Here is a 20571-nt window from a genome sequence, read left to right on the forward strand (position 1 = left end):
ATGGTCAGATGACGAACGACACTGAAGCCATCAGTAGGGAGCTTATGCAGTTCTTCAAGCTGAGGTGGTCGGCCCAACTTGAAAGTAGCATGCCTTTTTATGGCCCCACACTGATGGAGAGAGTATCGGAAGCTGAGAACGACACTCTTACTAGCCCGATCACAACCAGGGAAGTCCAGGATGTTATTTGGTCCTTAGCAGAAGATAAGGCACCAGTGTCAAATAACTTTCCTCCTATTTTCTTTAGGAGATATTAGGTCATTATTCAGTATGAGGTGATTGCAGCCATTCAGTAATATTTTGGGAAGGCCTCGATGCCCAGTGCTTGGAAGAGGACCTTCATCACAATAATTCCGAAGAGATAGGATACTACAGAGCCAGGACATTATAGACTGATTAGTCTATGCACTACTCTCTATAAGGCCACAACAAAAATCTTGGTGTCCAGATTGAGGGAAATCTTGCTCTGACTCATTAGTTCTGAGCAGAGGTCCTTTGTTGGGGGCAGCAGTAACCCAACAATGTCCTCTTTGCTCAGAAATTTATGTATGATCTCCAGTGGGCCCAGTGTCGTAGGAGCTTGATGGCTGTCAAGTTTGACATGGAGGAGATCTATGACCGTATGAGTTGGCGCTTCTTGACATACTTCTTGAAGAGCTTTGGTTTTCACGAGGTATGGATCAGATGGGTAATGGGATGTGCTCATGCCCCATCTTTTGCCATCCTTGTGAATGACACACCCATGCCGTTCTTCGATTCTATCGTCAGGCTGATAATGTTACCCACTTTCTCTCTATCTTTTCATTATTTGCGTTGATGCCTTATTCTGCGGTCCAATGCCATTATGCCCAAGGTCCTGTTGAGAAATTGGAGCAGATATTCAAAAACTTTATTTGAGGTAGATAGGAGGGCAGAGGTGGAGTGCATTTAGTGGCTTGTGAGGTTGTTTGTCAACGTCTACATGGTGAGGGATTGAGTATTCATTCTTTGCTTGATATGGTGATTTGTAATAACCCAACATCTTATCCAAAAAGGCTAGACAAAAAGTATTTTTTTTGGATTTCTTTATAAGTACTCAAAATTTTTTTTGTGAATAATAAATATGTGACTAAATATACCTGTGCACATGTTCTCAAACTTCAAAAGGGCATCAAAAGACAACCTCCTAGCAGCCAAAGTTATTTTTAAGGCAAACATAAGTAATTTAGAAATTTATCACTTTTTTATTGTCAACTAAATATATTAAAATATTTTTTTAGGCATTCTTTTTTAAAAATCTATTTTTTAAAAATTATATTTTTAATAAAGAAAATACTTTTTGAACCAAAAAAGACCTAGACGGAGAAGAGTGCATGGTTTAGGAAATTGGAGCCCGTATTCTCTACGGTGGCGTCCAGTCTCTTTGATCTCCGGGAGCTGTCCCTTCACATGTACTATCTTTTGAAGGTCCCTGGCTCCCTGCATGTTGTTATTTTAATAAAGTAACGGGTTGTACCCATCCAGATTAAGAAAAAAGAAAATTTTTAGGGACGTTCATATTTATATTTATGGCGTCTGGCCCTTATTGAATTTTATAGCCGTTAGATTTCAAAGCATCGGGACGGGAGACTGCTGCTACGGATTCTCCATGGATCGGCCAAATCGCACAATATATAATTGTGAATCTAATATATAATTGCATGACAACCATCTTAATTGTAAATGTTTTATGTAGGTCCTGCGTTTGCTACAACTCATCCCACATCTTAACCCAGTTCCATGTGCTGGCTCTAATTCAAGCTACAGTAGTCGCAATATTCTAGAGGTTATCGAAAAGTTCTTGAATTATTCTTAATTTTTCTTTTGACCAGATGTTTCTCCAAATAATTCTTCTCCGAGGAATCGATCCAAAATTATTTAATTATTTTATAGTTATATGCGAATGTTACAGTTTATTTATGAATTATTTGTGACTAATTTGACAAATTTTTATGTAAGAAATGAATTATATTATATATCTATATCAATAGTGATATCTTTTACTATAATTTATTATTTTTGCCTCTCCTATATTTATTTGCGACTAAATAAACCTGTATGTACCTTAAAAGGTTCATAATTTTTAATTTTACCATCCTTTGAACTTCTGGCTATTTGTACTCTTTGTGATTTTTTGATGAATTTTCTATTTTTTTTGAGTTCGGAATATCATATCTAGCCTAATTATTCTTGGGCGTGGAATTTGCAGCCATGGTTAACCTAGTATTAGTCTCTAGCTCTAGTTTGAGCTCGCGATGTAGTCATATTACATTTAAACCCTGATATTATATAGCATTATATTAAGTCTGGCTTTTACGAGAGTCCACCCAACTCGACAAAGGGTTGCATTTTGAGCAGGAAAGAAGAATTCACTTTTTTTCGCACAAATCCACCGTTGGATCATGTAATAGCTGCTTTGAGAGCTGTGCAGATAGATTAACAAAAGTACTTGCAGAAGCCAAGCTAGATTACATACTGATCAAGTTGCCCAAAGCACACCAAGATGGGTTGACATAGGAAACTGCCAGCTTCGATCAAGCTCATAATATTAAAAGCCCCAGTACTGTCCTTTCTCCACTTTGTAACACATTTCTCCATGCCTACGAGTGCAGAGGAGTTGAGAACTGCGCTGTTGCTTAGGCTTTGCTCCTTATAGGAAAGAGGGTACCCGAGCACGACGAACTGAGCTTAAGCCTAGCTTGGCAACAACTATCTAAACTTGGGTCAGTTCACTTGAAAGAATACTGGAAAGTGTTGAAAAAGCAACTTCAGAAAGATGGTTAATTAATAAGGAGTTTAACTGAAAATATATCCAATAACGATATGTAATAACTTTTCAATAGATACATTGCCATGGGATCCTAAAGGTTTGTTAAATTTATAGGTCAAGGGGCCACCAAAACCATCTGACAAATGGAAGCATTAAATAAAAATGAAGATTTGTGAGGGTTCATGGAAGCAAGTTTTAGTTTTTAGGAGATTAGAAACTCAAAAGAAAAGATGTTTATGATTCCAAGTTCATAAGACAATTTTCTACCACCTGCTGCCCTTCAATTTGTATACATTTCAAACCTCTACATTCAGAAGGGCAAGAAAAACAAATAGAGGCAAAACTGTTAAGTTTGGTACTGCCAAGATAGTATTGGCTGTTCCACCGAAGCCATTCCATCGTATTACAGAGTTCCTCCACCCCTCCCCAAAAGACAACAAAAAATGACAATGTTGCTTTGCTGACAAATCAGTACAATATATATTTGAATTTGGTTCCTCAGAAGCAGCATGCTATCTGATGAAGAAACTTATTATGGCAGAGAAATATCCAGCTAGCTGAAGAGAAGAAATGGATATTATCTTTAATGTGACCTTGAGAGTTGGCATAATAGCAAGAATATTATTTCATGATCAACTTACCTGATCAAGAATCCCTTTTCCAGTATGACCCTCAACAACCAAGCCAGCTGTTAGACCAATCATTGCCCATGCTCCATTAATAGCTTCAGCTTGACGTCGTCTCTGAATTGAAACTATGTCATTACAAAGACTGAGAGGGGTGAAACAAGGAAGGTGCTGTAAAAGATACTAAGACTTCTAATGTCAACACAAGTTGGATATAAGAGTGAGTTAATCAGAGAATAATCAAAGGACTGGGAGGAATGTGGAATTCTGTTAATTCATTTAACATAATATTGATATTCATGAATTTACTGTTACTCGATTTATCAGCTTGTGATGCAAATTGTAAGTGGTTATCATGTCCAGCATTTTGAACCCGGGAATTACAACATCAGATCACTGGATGGATGTTATGAAAATAACTACCAATCTGCATCATAATAAGACAAAAGACTTCATTTGAGATCTCTCTCATAACTTCAACACTACAAGAATACTTTTATCAATGCCAAGCGTCCTTCTTAGTCCTATATCTTATAGAGTGTACAGCAAGCCTGCTCTTAGGATCTTAGGGTTCAAAGCCTTCCTCAGAGTGGCTAATGTCACTCATCATCAAGGAAGTGGTTTAAGTTTCACCTACGGGCAAACAAATTGAGTTACTCCAACATGGGATTCGAGTAACAGAGTTGGTCCTGATTGGAGCAGTGGACTCGAGCTATTTATCCCCCATTCTTTTGCTGGCCTACATATATGTTGAATCACAATTATAACAATCAAATCCATTAGTTCATTCTCTCAGATTCCTCTCTTTTTTATGTCCTTTATATTAATCACTCAACAATATTAAGTCCTCTTACTTGAGACATGAAAAAAGAGCCTGCATTCCTCCAATTGGTCTAAACCAAGCTCAATCACGTGAGGAATATCAACATGAGCAAACACTATCTATAATCTTCTAAGACACCATTATAAAGAGAGAACATTTTACTCACTTTATGTTTTTCCTTAGCCTGAATCTCTTGCATCTGTTTGGCAGCTAATCGCTTGGCCTCTAAAGGATCAACCATCATAACCTCATTACTTGAGCTTCCCTTTCTTTGAGGTGCCTGTGTCATTCAAGGATAATATGGTGGCTTTAGGTAAGCAAAACATTTAGATAAAGATTGCATTTTCTACATCAACAAGATAGCAGAACTATATGGAAACAAATTATAGTCACACATCCTCTCTAAACAGGCAGAAGAATTTTGTTATTACTAAATTGAGATCAAGTGTCATTTCTTATAATTTTGGCAATAAGTTCAAGGAAGTATGACTGAATTAAACAAGCATTGTTACATCTTCAAAAATTAATTGCAAAGTGACTGCCATTCAAAAATTAATAAAGAAGTAATTAAGTCCAAATTTACACAGCTTGGAATTGTACCTCTACATAGCTCATTACCACTGTAAATCACCACAACTGCAGGTGAGCTTGGACGAGCCCACATTATTTCTGATTTATTTTAGGAAACTAGACTGAAATTCAAGTCATCTCAATCTGAATTAGTAACAAGAAGGGCTCACGGTGGAATTTACAGGCCTTCGTGTGGTCATGCCCAATCTCAGTCCCAAAAGCTTGGTTGGGAGTGCGTGAGATACACAATGGACTGCCTGTCATTCCCATTCTAACAGTCCCAAAAGCCTGGTTGGGAGTGCATGAGCTGCACCATGGACTGCCTAGGCCCATCCCATCTACATTAAATATGAGTATATTATTTCTATGAGAAAACAACCGGTGTCTCATATAGAAAGGAGAACTTGCTAGATGTCCTTACACATACAAAATGTTTTACCTTTATTATGAAATTTAGGAGAAATTAGTGAGAACAGTGAGAGTGTGATAGGAAAAGCATAACATATAATATAACAATGTCAAAAAGGCAATATGCCATCGTATACTAATCATCCACATTGCTCCGGCCAAAACATACATCCAGCTTGGTTTTCTAATTTTTAAATTTTATTTTTTGAGGAATAGGAAAAGGAGGAGCCGGGCTAAAGTCACAGAGAAGCCAGGATTGCACCCAGGTCACTGGTATCCAGCACCCAGCAAACTATAGCAACTCAACCAGCTGACACTCTCATCCAGCTTGATTATATAATCAAACATAAAATAGCATTGAGCATAGGATCTACACCTACATCCAATCTGTAAACATGATAGATTGTAGCTAAACCCAACATAGAGGAATAGAAACTTTTATTCTTGAACTACACATTAAAATATGCTGGGATATTGTACATCACCACTTGAAGCTTTTTACCAAGTAGCAGTTCAGAGCACATGCAACTTTCTGGAAATGTTGAGTTCAGCTTGTAAGCTTCCACTGCACCTGGACTCCAAACTAGGCGTGCCTACTTTGGTTTAACAGAAATGTTTGAGTTGAGCTTATGGATGTCATCATAACATCAAATTTTGACTCATTTTCGTAATTATGGTCTCATTGAACCAATTTTAAGTTACTATACAGTAAAGCTGCAGCAAATCTGGAAATACATGGAAATTCATGATAATTGGAATATAATAAATTTATTTTTATTGATTAAATTTGAGGATTTTGATAGTTGTTTCAATGCTAAACTCTAAGAAAAGAATCAAATATTGGGAGTGGGAGTGGCAATGATAAGACAATGTGAAACTGAGAATGAATGAGTTCAATACTCCTAGCAAAGAGAGAGACGGAGGACGTGGATAAGGGCATAATTTCATGAATGGATCCCAGCACTATATTAAAAAAAAATCTAAGGTAGATGTTACTATGGTCCCAATACGAATTAGGAACCAAGAAAAAAATCAGGACGTAGAAAGCTTGCAGCGATAAAATTGTATCATTCCAAAACTTCCGGGATCTAGGTCTTGATCATGCACTTGATTAAACATACATGCAAGTTGAAAACATCAATATGATCCCCCCCTCATTATTTCGCTAGTTATGCCCAGCAATGCAAAAGTACATGCCCATTATATACTCAACATCACTAACATCCAAAGTGGCTCCGCTACCCTGGTATATCTCTTCAATATCTCTTCTATTTCAATATCATTACTTGTCCAAAGGTGGGTCAAGATTTTCATCTTAGATATCTTACAACAATAGGGATATTAAAAACAAGGATGGTGCAACAGAGGCTCCACAAATATCAGGATACGCCTCACATGGAACCAATTAGAAATGATTTTTATCAATTTTCTGGGTCTCACCATCTAGTAATCAATGCAACATCCTACCAATTTCCTAAACCAACTCCACGTTGACCTTCAATTATTATGCACATGCGGAAGTGTGGTAAAACTCTTGTCCTGCTTCTCATTCTGAAATATGCATATTACACATTGAAATGTCAAGCATCAAATCAATCTTAAATAATGGTTGAAAATATTGAACAATATATGAGAAAGAAGTATTAAGCATTATTCAAACTGATTAAAAACAGAATGTGGTTTGAAATAAACAAAAATGACTGAAACAAGAATGTGTCAAATTTAACGCGTAAGTATGAAGATCTACTGAAACATATACAGAATATTATATTATGTAAATTTTCCAACTGGTAGGTTTCTAGGATTTCATAGAACTAAGGAAACACCAGTTTAGACAAGCTTCATAACTTATATCCTTGAAGTAAAACTTATTTGCACCTAGATTAATAATAGCTCAGGCAACATGCACTCTCACTAAGAAGTAATCTGTTTACTTTGTGATTTCTTCAGCACATACCTATTAAATCTTGAGTATATTCAAACCAAAAAATATCAGCATTACATGTAAGCTGGAAGCATACATTTACATTTGCAAAAACCAGGACCGCCTGCCTATCACTTCTCTGAAGAATAGTATTATCCAGATGCCTGTTTTGCAAGCTCCAACTAGCAGAGAAGAGAGAAATATTTCACATATCCATTTTTCCATCATGGAAACAATTAAATTCGTCAAAATATTGAAGCAGATTAAAATTTATAATGCAGACAGAAGCAGAGTATAATGAATATGAACAGGAATTGGCAACCTTTTGTGTCTTATGCAAAGGTGGTAGGTGTGGAAGGTAGATGTGTTGTCGAAATATAAATGAAAGAGAATTAGCAGTATTTTGTTTCATGTTGTAAGCGTGATGGTTAACACCAAACACCTTGATGGTCAAAAGTTCATCAGAATTAATCTACTTTTATCTTCAAAATTATTCTTCGACTGAAGCTGGATAAGTATCCTTACAAAATTATGAAATACTTGACAACAAATAATGAGAACCTGAACAATTGTTGATCAAAGAGTCTATGGTAAAGCAACCACAATTAACTTGTCTAAAATAATACAAATTAAGAGTGAAGAATCATGAGTGAAGAAGTAGTTATCAGGTGGCAGATGGCCACAAGGAGGTTCGTTAAGGTTTCACAAAATCCCATGTTCTCTGCAAATGGAATTTAGATAATAAAAGTGAAATTGAGGGTTAATTTTTGTTAATAGTCATGTCCATGTTTTCCTTCCAGCTAATTAGTAGTTAGGGGCTATTCTGTGTTCCATTAGTTCTGACAGGGCACCCAGCTACATCGTTATCCAATAACAGCTCTAACAGAAGCCCAGATTCATAAAATTGATCTCTGCTATTTGTCAAGCAGAAACAAAGTTGGTGAGAAAGATAAAAATTGCCACTCCTCCTTGCTTCCTTATATTGAACATGTAGAAATTCAATATTCTTAAATTCAGATAACTGTATCATTATGGTTACCTATGCAAAGGAATAATCTATCTTCCTTGGATACTGTTAATAACCCCAGTCTCAAGTGTTAAGGTGTAGGACTTGAGAGGACTTCTAAATATAATTTTTATATGCAGGAAGGCACATAAACACATCTTATTGAGTGCCTTCTGAATTTCACATGGGTTGATACATTACTTACAAATACTCTAACAATGCAAGCCAAGGATCAAGAGGGACGTAACATATGAAGCCTCGACAAATAATTAAGTCCAAACATGATGCAGATAACCTACAAAGAGAACATGCTGTAAGAGGCAATTGAACCATCAAAGTACAGATCCAAATGATTAATTGGTCTGGCAGGATTCATGCAGCAAAAGAATTAGAGAAGGTGTTGTTTTAGGACCGCTTATGGGTCTTTCAGATCCTAGAAAATCAATAGAAGTGTTCCAGAAATGCCAACATGACTGCCACTAACCAGTGACATAAAACCACATCTAGCTAGCTGAATCTAGGAAACAACTAAATCAGACGGTAGACGAAGGGGGGAATTGTTGAGTGATAGAAACCATATCGAGGTGATGTGGGTCAGTATATCATGAAATGAAGCAGTAGGACTTGGCAGAGATTGAGAGTTTTCAGGTAGTGAGAATCCTTGAATGAAAGAAATCAAACATGTACGAAATATGACGGTAGCAATGAAACTTGGCATAAAGCATGACACAAAATCAAACAGCCAGGGCTCCTTGAAACAAACAGTTAATGGGCACCCAAAATAATGTACGATCTCATCAAAGATTGGGAGAAAAAGACTCCATGCATAACCAAGAATCCTTTTTGCCAAGAAATAAAACGGGCACATGGCAGAATGTAAAACCTAAAAAAGGATGTAAAACTTTCCATCTATATCCAAGATTTCTACCTCCGAAAGCAGTATTAGGGCTCATGAAGCTGCCCAGATGAGTGCGACTAGAGAAAGATCACATATTCTTAATTTACCGAAAGAGAATATATATATATGAAAAAAGAAACGAAAGATCTCATCTTGGCAAGCATATTGCTATTCAATCATAGTTACATGATCAACAACCTTAGAATTAAGGGTCATCGACATGGAATTCTTCTTCCAAGAAAGTACTTCGGCTAACGGAGCCGTCCAAGGGAGTCTGCCCCAAGAAAAATCTCATCTCGGCGATCATACTGTCGTTAGGTCCCATATTTATGATCAAAACTTCAGGAAAAATTGCACGAAAAAGGAAGCAAATGGGGAGAGGTTGGTTGGCCCGTTGGTACCTGAAGCTTGTTCGGGGAGAAGACAAGAGGGGTTTAATGGGGAGGATGGAGGAGGAGGCGGCGGCGGAGGAGACCGGTGGGCAAGCAGACGGCCAGAATGACGACGAGGAAGCCATCATCATCTCCTAACCTCTGTCATTGGGTGTTCGCTTAATTGCCAACGACAACGGATTGGTTTTTATTAAAAAAAAAATCTTGTACTACTTCCTTCTGTATCTACCATACCTTATCCATATTGTCTCGCTGAGGAGATTTGCTGCTTTCTATAAACAGCAAACATGATGAGGACTCTTTTACAAAAAATAAAAAGCCATAATGAGGGCTTAGTAGTTGGGGCTGGAAAGTATTTGACCAAAGTGCGAAATATAATTAACCTCTTTGCTAAGGCCAAAGTCGGTAATGTAAATCAAGAGATGCCTTTAATAAATCACAGGATGTTGGACTTTAAGTAAACTTACTATTCATATGGATCGACCCAATGATGGAATATAATATATTATATATAAATATAATATATTATACATATGAATAGAAACACTGTGAAGGAATGACGAGCATTTTTTAATATAAAATGACGTTGAGTGATGGATCAAGATACGATCCATTTATGATCTTAGTTACAATGATGCCAAGCGCAGCATTACCGGTGCCCAAAGCAGTAAAGATGAAGATTTTGATCTATTTTTATGAAGATCTATACGGACGCGTATTTAGTCCAACGCCAGTTATTCGCTAAATAGATCTTAAGTATTTATATAGGATCAAAAAATCCAAATAATACTTTTCGACTATTCTTTTTAGATGAAGTCCTGAATTGTTACAAATAGTATCAGAGCGGATCCGGTCCATAATCTATGTAAACTAGGAGACACTACACTAAAGATTTATTAGAGCTGACCATAGACCGATCATGGTGCTTATGATTAGATTTAAATGGATTTGAACTCTTAGCTTGACGAGGGCGTCAGAACTTAAATAGAGGAAGTATGTGAGGACCCGTGTGGGCGTGTGTTTAGTCCCACATCGATTATTTGTTGGATAGATCTTGGGTATTTATACAGGATCAAGGAACCCAAATAATACTTTTCGGCTAGCCATTTTGGGTGAGATCCTGAGTTATTTCAAATGATGTCAGAGCGGACCCGGCCCATAACCTATATGAACTAGGGTACACTGCAGCATGAATCTATTTGGGCGGACCGCGGGCCGATCGTGGTATTTATGATTAGATTTGAATAGATTTGAATCCTTAGCTCGACGAGGATGTCGGGGCTTGAATGAGGGGGAGTATGTGAGGATCCGTGCGAACATGTGTTTAGCCCCACGTCGGTTATTCGCTGGGTAGATCTTACGTACTTACACAGAATCAAGAAACCTAAATAATATCTTTCGGCTAGCCTTTTTGGGCGAGGTCCTGAGTTGTTACAAGTGTAGTCCTGACTATAAAATTTGGGTTATGTGGTCGAGAAAATTTAAATGTTAGATTTAGATGCTCTGTACTCGCTTCTTTTTGTTTAGCAAATGATATTGGATAAATTTTTTTTTATCATGCTATATGAAGTGTTATTGTAGGCTTCGTGTTATTGTGGGCAATTTCCTACGGTAGCACGGCCATGTCATGCTCTTGGATCTGGGCGTGACAATTTTTTATTTAACATGTGTAGCAAACACTAAATTGGATGCCTGTAAAGTGCAGAAAGGAAAGGAATAAAAGCTAGATCAAATCTATTTATAGCAACTGCAATGTTACAAAAACAAATTTCATTCTGCTTGCACAAAAGTTGCATTGGAAATTGTTGAAATCACCACTTATCCTAAAAGCTTAAGCTGATAGGATGAGGTAGATTTATTTATATATTTTTATATTTTCTTATACTCCTTTCTCATATGTGGGCCGGACTTTTCTTTTAATGAGTGAGCCCAACATGTGAAATTTTTAATAATAGGGTTAAAAAATGCAGAATATCATGTTGAAACCGCCCCTTGTTCTAAAAACTTAAGCTGATAGGATGAGGTAGATTTATTTATATATTTTTATATTTTCTTGCATAAATCAATCTTTGATCTTCTTGAAGCACCGGCAGTTCTATTCTTTTTCTCCTCTCCAGATCATGCCTTGGTCTCTATTTCATCAAACTTCGCTTGTGGCGAGCACCACATAACCTTTTGGCTCTGCAACTTCTACGTGCTCCCCATGGCTCTGCATGCATTCGTAGTAAAACACAGTGTAAACCACATAGGAAAAGAGCTTCACTAAACAAATCAAACATGTCATCCCGATCCATACAAACAGCCAAACTACACCCCTGTTCTTGGTGGCACGCCCTGTGAAGAGCAATACTGCTGCATCAATGACTCCAACAAGTGATATCAACATCATAAAAAGAATCCCTTGAAGCTTTCTACCACTGATGAGCCTTTCAGCCTTTGCAACTGCCTGCATTCCTTTGCAATCAACCTCTATTACCGATATCACAAGGCCTAACATCCATATATTGGCTAAACAGATATAGAATATGTTGGGATTAATGGGCACAAAACTCACTGTATCCGGCTTACCAATTAACAATTGGACTCATTCAGGCATTCCATCAAACACATCACAGGCATGAAAAGATAAGCACAAAGACACCAAATTTACGTGGTTCGGCAGCAAGTGCCTACATCCACGGGGAGGAGGAGCAATCCACTATGTCAATCTTCCCAATAGGGTACAAACATAGATACATAAGAGCCCAAAATATGGACTGACAAATGATCACAATAGGAGGCAAGATAAAACCAAATATAAAGCAAGAAACAACCTGATCGGATCACCCTTCTGCAGCCACAATGATAGATCAAAAGTGTAGTATGCAAATCAACCTTTCTACGGCTCCAATGGTAGATCAAATGAGTATCAAAAACATACCTTCCCTTGTTGCATTTACTGTAAACAGCAAAGAAGAAAGAGGCTCACGGAAACAGGAAAGTCACAGGAAGAAGCCACGGTTGAAGAAGGGAAGAAGGAAGAAAGCCTCCAGCGAGTGAAGACAAAGGAGAACCCAAGTCGGATGTTGCCAGGAGACCGAGAGCGCACGGGAGGATGAAGAAGATGGGTGCGGCGGCTGAAATCCCTTTCACCCTAAAACAAAACAAAACCCTTCATCCCACGGGAAAAGAGGTAACATGTACCTTTTATATAATGAAATGTCATTTTGCAAATAGGTCCCTCTCAAAGCCACTATTTGGAGCAAAGTCCAAAATAGTCAACAATCCTCCTTCTTGCGACAAATTATGTACCTATCATCAAATATGGATTGATAAAATAATCTCCTCCTCACCACAAGCCCGGAAGGGCATTAACAAGTGCTCACACCAATCAAGTTCAGGAAAGTCCTGAACTTAACTGCTGTGATTGGTTTAGTGAACATATCAGCCGGATTATGAGCAGTGTAGATTTTCTGAATCCGGACATCACCATTCTCCACCAAATCTCTGATGAAGTGATACCTGACATCTATATGCTTAGTGCGTTCGTGATACATCTGATCTCTGGCAAGATGCAAAGCACTTTGACTGTCACAATTAATATCCAAACGGTCCTGCTCGAGACCCAAATTCTGTACTAGTCCTCTTAACCAAATAGCTTCCTTTGCTGCCTCTGTCAACGCCATATACTCTGCTTCTGTAGTAGACAAAGCAACTGTAGGCTGCAAAGTAGCCTTCCAACTGACTGCACAACCAGAGAGAGTAAATACATATCCGGTTAACGACCTCCTCCTGTCCAAATCACTAGCATAATCTGAATCAGAAAATCCTGTAATAGTGCAATTACTCTGTGCGGAGAATACCAATCCCAAATTGGAAGTGCCTTTTAGATATCTAAGTATCCATTTCACAGCTGACCAGTGAGCCTTTCCAGGCTTATCCATGTATCTGCTTACTACGCTTACTGCCTGTGAAATATCAGGTCGAGTGCAGACCATTGCATACATGATGCTACCTACTGCACTTGCATATGGCACTCTGGACATATATCTCTCCTCATCCTCAGTCTGGGGACAGAGTGTGGCAGATAATTTGAAATGACTGGCAAAAGGAGTAGTGACTGGCTTGACTGTGGACATACCAAATCTATCCAAGACTTTCTTAATATATCCATGCTGAGTAAGAAAAAGTCTACCCAACTGCCTGTCACGACTGATCTCCATCCCAAGTATTTTCTTTGCCGGTCCAAGATCCTTCATCTCAAATGCAGTACTGAGCTCAGCTTTCAGATTTTGGATGATTGATATATCCTTGGCTGCTATCATCATATCATCCACATACAGTAATAAGTAACAAAAGGATCCATCTGAAAACCGCTGGTGATATACGCAACTGTCATATGGAGATCTGTTGTATCCATGGTCGACCATAAACTTATCAAATTTGCGATACCACTGTCTTGGAGACTGCTTGAGACCATATAATGATCTCTTGAGCAAACATACATGATCTTCCTTGTCTGGAACCTCAAAACCAGGTGGTTGTTGCATATAAATCTGTTCCTCTAAATCACCGTGAAGAAAAGCTGTTTTAACATCTAGCTGTTCCAGCTCTAAATTCTGAGAAACAACTAAGGCAAGCAACACACGAATAGAAGAGTGTTTAACTACAGGAGAAAATATTTCCTTATAGTCAATTCCCTCCCGTTGACAATAGCCCTTAGCTACTAACCTGGCCTTATATCTTAAATCCTGATGACTGGCTCCCTCTTTATTCTTGAAGATCCATTTGCAGCCTATTGCCTTTTTGCCCTCTGGTAATCTGACTAATTTTCAAGTCTGATTCTTCTCTAAAGATTGTAATTCTTCAACCATAGCCATGGTCCATTGTTCAGCCTGCGGACAACTAATAGCCTCTTGATATGTGGTCGGCTCATCACCAATAGTGTCTGCAATGCTCAGAGCATAATAAACTAACCCAGCACAAGCTGAATCCTCAAAACCATACCTTTGTGGTGTTCTGATCTGACGCCTGGGTCTACGAGTGGCAATGCTATCAATCTGATCCTGACCTTCCATGGTAACCTCCTCCTGAGTCTGTATCTCTGCATTTGTCTGCTGTTGCTGCTCATTCAGAATTAAAGTATCTTCATTTGCCTGCTGCTGTGATCTGATAGTCTGATCAATATTCATAACAGTCCTATTTATCTGATCCTGACCCTGATCTCTCTCAGAAGAACTTGGCTGTAGCTGCCTTAAAGGAGTAGCTATCTCATGAAATGTCACATCCCTACTGACTAAAAAACCTTGGGATCCAGGCTCTGTGCACCATAATCTATAGCCTTTTATCCCAGATGCGTATCCTAGAAATACGCACTTCTTAGCCCTAGGGTCCAACTTTCCATCTCTTACATGTGCATAAGCTGGACACCCAAAGACTCTGAGTACTGAATAGTCTGCAGGTTTTCCTGTCCACATTTCTTCTGGAGTTTTCATGCCCAATGCTGATGCTGGAGATCGGTTTATAATGTAGCAGGCTGTGTGAGCGGCCTCTGCCCAAAAATCTCTAGTTAATCCAGAACTAGATAGCATAGATCTGACTCTCTCAATTAGTGTGCGATTCATGCGTTCTGCCACACCATTCTGTTGAGGTGTACCCACTGTGGTTCTGTGTCTGACAATGCCCTCTAATTTGCAAAAGTCATTAAACTCAGTAGAACAAAATTCTAATCCATTGTCAGTTCGGAAGGTTTTCAACTTCCTATCAGTATGCCTCTCGACCATAGCCTTCCACTTCTTGAATGTGTCAAACACATCACTCTTATTTCTGATAGTGTATATCCAGACTTTGCGGGAGTAGTCATCAATAAAAGTGAGTAAATACCTAGATCCACCCTTGGATGTAATTGGGGCTGGTCCCCATAGGTCAGAATGAATATAATCTAATATACCAGCTGTCCTGTGCACGCCTGTAGAAAAGCTGACCCTGTGTTGTTTTCCGAACACACAATGCTCACAGAATCCAAGTGCACCAACCTTCTGACCACTTAGCAAACCACGTCTGCTCAGCTCCTGTAAACCCTTGTCTGAGATGTGGCCCAATCTCTGATGCCACAGGTGTGTCAACTGCTCAGTAGAAGACTGTACTGCTGAAGCCTGTCCAACTATTGTACTACCATCCAAATAGTAAAGGGTCCCACACAATTTCCCTTTCAATAAAGTCAATACTCCTTTATTGATAGTTATTGATCCTCTACCCCATCTGCCCTCGAAACCTGCTCTATCGAAGGCATGTACTGAGAGAAGGTTTCTCTTTAGTTGAGGAACATATCTTACATCGTCCAAAGTCACCACAGTGTTTGCATTAGATTTAATTTGAACTGTACCAACACCTTCCACTTTGCAAATACCATCATCTCCAAGAAGAACGGTGCCCCCCTCACATGATCTAAAAGAAGAGAACCATTCCTTATGAGGTGTCATGTGGAAAGATGCTCCAGAGTCCACAATCCAAGTATCAGGATGACTGACACTGCAAGCAGCTGTAAATACTGCATCATTATCATTACTGTTGTGACCTGCTGATGAAACTGCAACCGTTGCCGAATCTGAGACGGTTCCTTTATCCTTTTGTTCCTTCTCTTTCTTAGACTGTAGTAGTCTACATTCTGATTTCCAGTGGCCTGGTTTCTTACAATAGTGACAAACACCTGGTCTTCTAGACCTAGACTTTGATCTGGTTTTGGATTTGCTTCTACCTTGTCCACCTTTCTTCTGCTCATCTCTACCTCTAACTATAAGTCCTTGAGCTGGAGACTGAACTTGATGTTGTAACTGTACTTTCAATCTAAGCTCATTGGATAACAAAGTAGCTTCTACCTCTTCAAGACTTATTGTCTCTTTTTCATAGAGCATAGTAGTAGTAATATGCTCAAAGGACTTAGGCAATGAGTAGATAAGGATCAAAGCCTTGTCTTCTTCATCTACTTCAACACCAATATTTGATAAATCAAGTAGGAGCTTATTATACTCATCCAAGTGATCTTTGAGTGAAGTCCCTTCTGCCATACGAAATGTATGCAATTTTCCCCTCAAGTACAATCTATTAGTAAGGGATTTTGCCATATATAGACTCTTCAATTTTTCCCATACTCCCTTAGCTGTATCAAAATCCACAACATTTCGCAGGACTTTATCACTCAAACCCGAAAACAAAGTTCCTAGTGCTCTCTCATTAATCTCTTCTTTGACAACCTCATTATCTCCTGGGATTGCATCCATACCCTTGAGGGCTTTTGCTACACCCTTCTTAACCAACAAATATTTCATTCTTACCTTCCATAGTGAGAAGTCCCCTGTGCCATCAAATACAGCCACTTCATGCCTTATGGTAGTGGAATGAGAAACAAAAGCCGAATCGTTAGCCCTAGATGAATTTTGTTGCCCAACAGTAGCCATAGCTCTGATACCAATTGTTGGGATTAATGGGCACAAAACTCACTGTATCCGGCTTACCAATTAACAATTGGACTCATTCAGGCATTCCATCAAACACATCACAGGCATGAAAAGATAAGCACAAAGACACCAAATTTACGTGGTTCGGCAGCAAGTGCCTACATCCACGGGGAGGAGGAGCAATCCACTATGTCAATCTTCCCAATAGGGTACAAACATAGATACATAAGAGCCCAAAATATGGACTGACAAATGATCACAATAGGAGGCAAGATAAAACCAAATATAAAGCAAGAAACAACCTGATCGGATCACCCTTCTGCAGCCACAATGATAGATCAAAAGTGTAGTATGCAAATCAACCTTTCTACGGCTCCAATGGTAGATCAAATGAGTATCAAAAATATACCTTCCCTTGTTGCATTTACTGTAAACAGCAAAGAAGAAAGAGGCTCACGGAAACAGGGAAGTCACAGGAAGAAGCCACGGTTGAAGAAGGGAAGAAGGAAGAAAGCCTCCAGCGAGTGAAGACAAAGGGGAACCCAAGTCGGATGTTGCCAGGAGACCGAGAGCGCACGGGAGGATGAAGATGGGTGCGGCGGCTGAAATCCCTTTCACCCTAAAACAAAACAAAACCCTTCATCCCACGGGAAAAGAGGTAACATGTACCTTTTATATAATGAAATGTCATTTTGCAAATAGGTCCCTCTCAAAGCCACTATTTGGAGCAAAGTCCAAAATAGTCAACAGAATATGATTGCTAGAAGGACTATTAGTGCAACTAGCACATTGAAGAGAACACCATCCCTAGCAAGTATTGTCACCACACCAATCAAGAGAAGGGTGGCAAGGAAGTAAGCAATGGAGATGAGAGCGATGAAGAACCCGGTGATCAAGGGCCCTGTCCATGTTATCTTGACCCTTTGAAACAAGTCTTTGAGAGTGAAATGCTTCCCCACATACAGCATCGCTGATGAGGAGACTGTGGTTGTCAGTGAAAACAATGAGATTAAGCTGCCTGCAAGTGCAAAGACCAGTGTCACTCCTAGGAGCTTTCGCATATCTTCAGATATTTCCTTCACGATTTTTTGGGCTTCTGGGCTATTGAGATCTTTAGGTAGGAGGGAAATCTTGGATGACAAATCTGCCTTAATAGTATCCAAGGCTAGATGAAAGCCTAATGAGAGGAGAAACGGCAGGAGCATGAGGAGTATGAGAGAGACCGTAAGCCTCCCATTTCGTAAAGAGATGGTTGAGGCTTTCCTCAGAATTCCAATGACACCCAACCCAGGAGATGGTTCTAAGCTAGTCATTACGAGCTTATTGTTGTTCTCCATGGGGGAATCAGGCATTGTAACCCAGCTGTGAATTTATACAAGTTCATCTGCTTGCGAACAAGATAATTAGTAAGCAAAAGGCTGTTTTCAATTGGATGGAAAAAAAAAATGTGGCTTACTGGATATAATACAATTAAGAAGCTTCAGAATTCCATTGTCATCTTTCATATTGTCAGCTGCGGAAGATACATTATCAAGCATTGGGATAAGTTTTATTGATTGGGAAAAGATAAATCCTAAAGGCATTAAGATAAACTTAATGGATTGAGACCTGGACGGAGAACTTAATGACTTTGGCCCTGCCGGCCCTTACCTTTGTCTCCATTGCTGTTTTTGAATATTCCTTGTTGGCATTTTCGTAAGATCTTTATTCTCAACATTTAAGACAAGCTAAGCCTTTGATTGGTCAGAATGGTTATATTTGCATGTGTATATTTGGCTCCAAGTCTTCGATTATAGAAAGAATGGGAATAATTTTGTCGCATAGTGTTTGGCTCTGGCGATAGATTCAGGTTCAGATCACCATATATGCAAATAACCTAGCACAGAGACAAGGGCTAGGTCATCAAGTCCTTCCAATTTACCCAGTGGTTAAATTAAATAACTTCAATTCAACACAAAAGAAAAACAAGCATAGGACCGGCCACTGTTAATTTGCCGGTAATAGATGAGAAATATTTTCTTAACCTCAAAATGTTCAGAGATCCATTCTCTTCACCCTGTTGTTTTAATCTTTCTAGTAACTTTAGTATTTGTAGAGCAGGACATCAGCAATTTTTCATCTACATCAGGAGTTTAGTTTAAAATAATTCCATAAAGAGCTTGCGAGAATGAAATCTGATATGTTAATCATCTTGACTTGATTTCTGGCAGGTACTTTGCAAGAGACAAGAGATAAATTTCCATTTTCCGATGGTCCTTAGGTATATATTACTTTTTTTGATTTACGACCATCGGGATGATCAACTTGACTTTAAGTATCCTGCATGATTTTGTTTTGAGTTATGCTGAGTGTGAAAGATCCAAGGTAGTTCACTAATTCTAGACTTATGTATGTTAATGGCTTTATGAACATGATTTTTAACCATTCTCAGTTCCCATACAACCTGGCACACCCATTTGTCAGAAGGCTTTTCTTCCTCTGTTTGTTTGTGGGCATCGATTGTATGTAAGTTAATAACAAAGATATCACCAACTAGCGACAACCTGATATTTCTTATAATCATCATAATATTTGGATGATGAGATGCTGTGTTTTTTTTTAATGGGTGTTGAGATGGACGAACGAACATTTGGCATCTCTTCCATCGACCAATTCCCGAAATTGTATATTTGCATGGCACAGTCTGAATTGATCCTTAGATGGTTGGAGGGCTAAACATTTTTTGTGATTTTAGCTACTCCACATTCCTACTGAATTAGTTATATGTGTTTTAGTTTTTCTTTCAAAACTTACATTTTCTGTGAGTATTTCTTTTCTTTTCTTTCTTTTTTTTTCTGATTGACATGGTCCATTCTTGCCCCCAGATAAGGTTCTTGCTCAGCCACTGGTAGGGTAAGTTCAGAGAAGGCAATGAAATCATTGGAAACTTTATCAAATCAACTGAACTAAACATTAATCTCAAACTAGTGGATCAGTCATCATCTACATAATTCTTTTTGGAGAAAAAAAAGAAGCATCTCGATAGTGATATCATTGTCTTGAATTACGCAAATTTATATGATTTTTTTTTGATAATACTCAACTTTTCAGAAGGGGAAGAAAATAGCAGGAAGACTGCCATCTTCTAAGATTGTCCATCAAGAAAAGATGAAGCCATGCCTGCCATTTCTTGGTCCTCATTGCAATTGGAATCTAGTAGGTTCCTGGGCCACAACTCCCAGCAGAACTTTTGAATGCTTCATTGCCTTTGGCTCCTGACCATTAGACGTTTGGATGCCAGGAAACTTCCCTTTTCCTGTTTAACTTCAAACTTTTCTGAGAAACATGCTTAAACACCAAAGTTTACTTTTCTTTTACCGTTTAACTTCAGACTTCCTGAGAAACATGTGTGAACATCAAAGTTATTTTAAATTAGAATACTAAGAGATTGGTTCAGACCACATTGATCTTTGGCCTTTCTATCTACATAAGAAGAATTTTAGCAGCTTGGAACTGCCTTTAGCAGGTTAGTATAGCCTTCCGACATGTAAGATATGAGTGGCAGAGTTTGAGTAAAATCAAGCAGAATTATCATAAGGTTTTAAATACCTAGGGAGGTTGGTTCCCTGGAAAAGTTCCAGGAGGCTAAGTAATAAATGCCTCTTCTCTTTACTCTTCTTGTTTCGTAATTCCAATTAATCACCTGGTACAGGAACTCTAT

The 20571-nt window shown here is 38.6% G+C and overlaps 2 protein-coding genes across 4 annotated transcripts; both read right to left on the reverse strand.

Moving 5' to 3' along the window:
- Positions 1-2981: 2981 nt before the first annotated feature.
- LOC103699445 lies at positions 2982-9625 on the reverse strand. 3 transcript variants are annotated; one of them, XR_003384142.2, is made up of 5 exons: positions 9445-9625; positions 7237-7321; positions 4404-4517; positions 3430-3542; positions 2982-3345 (listed from the first exon to the last, which is right to left on the reverse strand). XR_003384142.2 is itself a non-coding variant. In XM_008781466.3 (5 exons), the coding sequence occupies exons 1-5, from the start codon at positions 9564-9566 to the stop codon at positions 3301-3303; spliced, it is 468 nt and encodes a 155-aa protein (XP_008779688.2). In that variant the 5' UTR covers positions 9567-9620; the 3' UTR covers positions 2982-3300. The 3 variants fall into 3 exon arrangements, 2 of the variants coding, with proteins under 2 accessions (XP_008779688.2, XP_026657705.2); XM_008781466.3 differs by having other exon boundaries at positions 3430-3531; positions 9445-9620; XM_026801904.2 differs by having other exon boundaries at positions 2999-3345; positions 3430-3531; positions 7243-7321; positions 9445-9622.
- Positions 9626-17614: 7989 nt separating this feature from the next.
- On the reverse strand, positions 17615-18223 carry LOC120104031. Its single transcript, XM_039115460.1, has one exon. It carries the CDS (start codon positions 18221-18223, stop codon positions 17615-17617), a length of 609 nt encoding a protein of 202 aa, XP_038971388.1.
- Positions 18224-20571: the final 2348 nt, after the last annotated feature.

This window comes from Phoenix dactylifera, chromosome 1, assembly GCF_009389715.1.
Source record: "Phoenix dactylifera cultivar Barhee BC4 chromosome 1, palm_55x_up_171113_PBpolish2nd_filt_p, whole genome shotgun sequence".
Taxonomy (NCBI): Eukaryota; Viridiplantae; Streptophyta; class Magnoliopsida; order Arecales; family Arecaceae; genus Phoenix; species Phoenix dactylifera.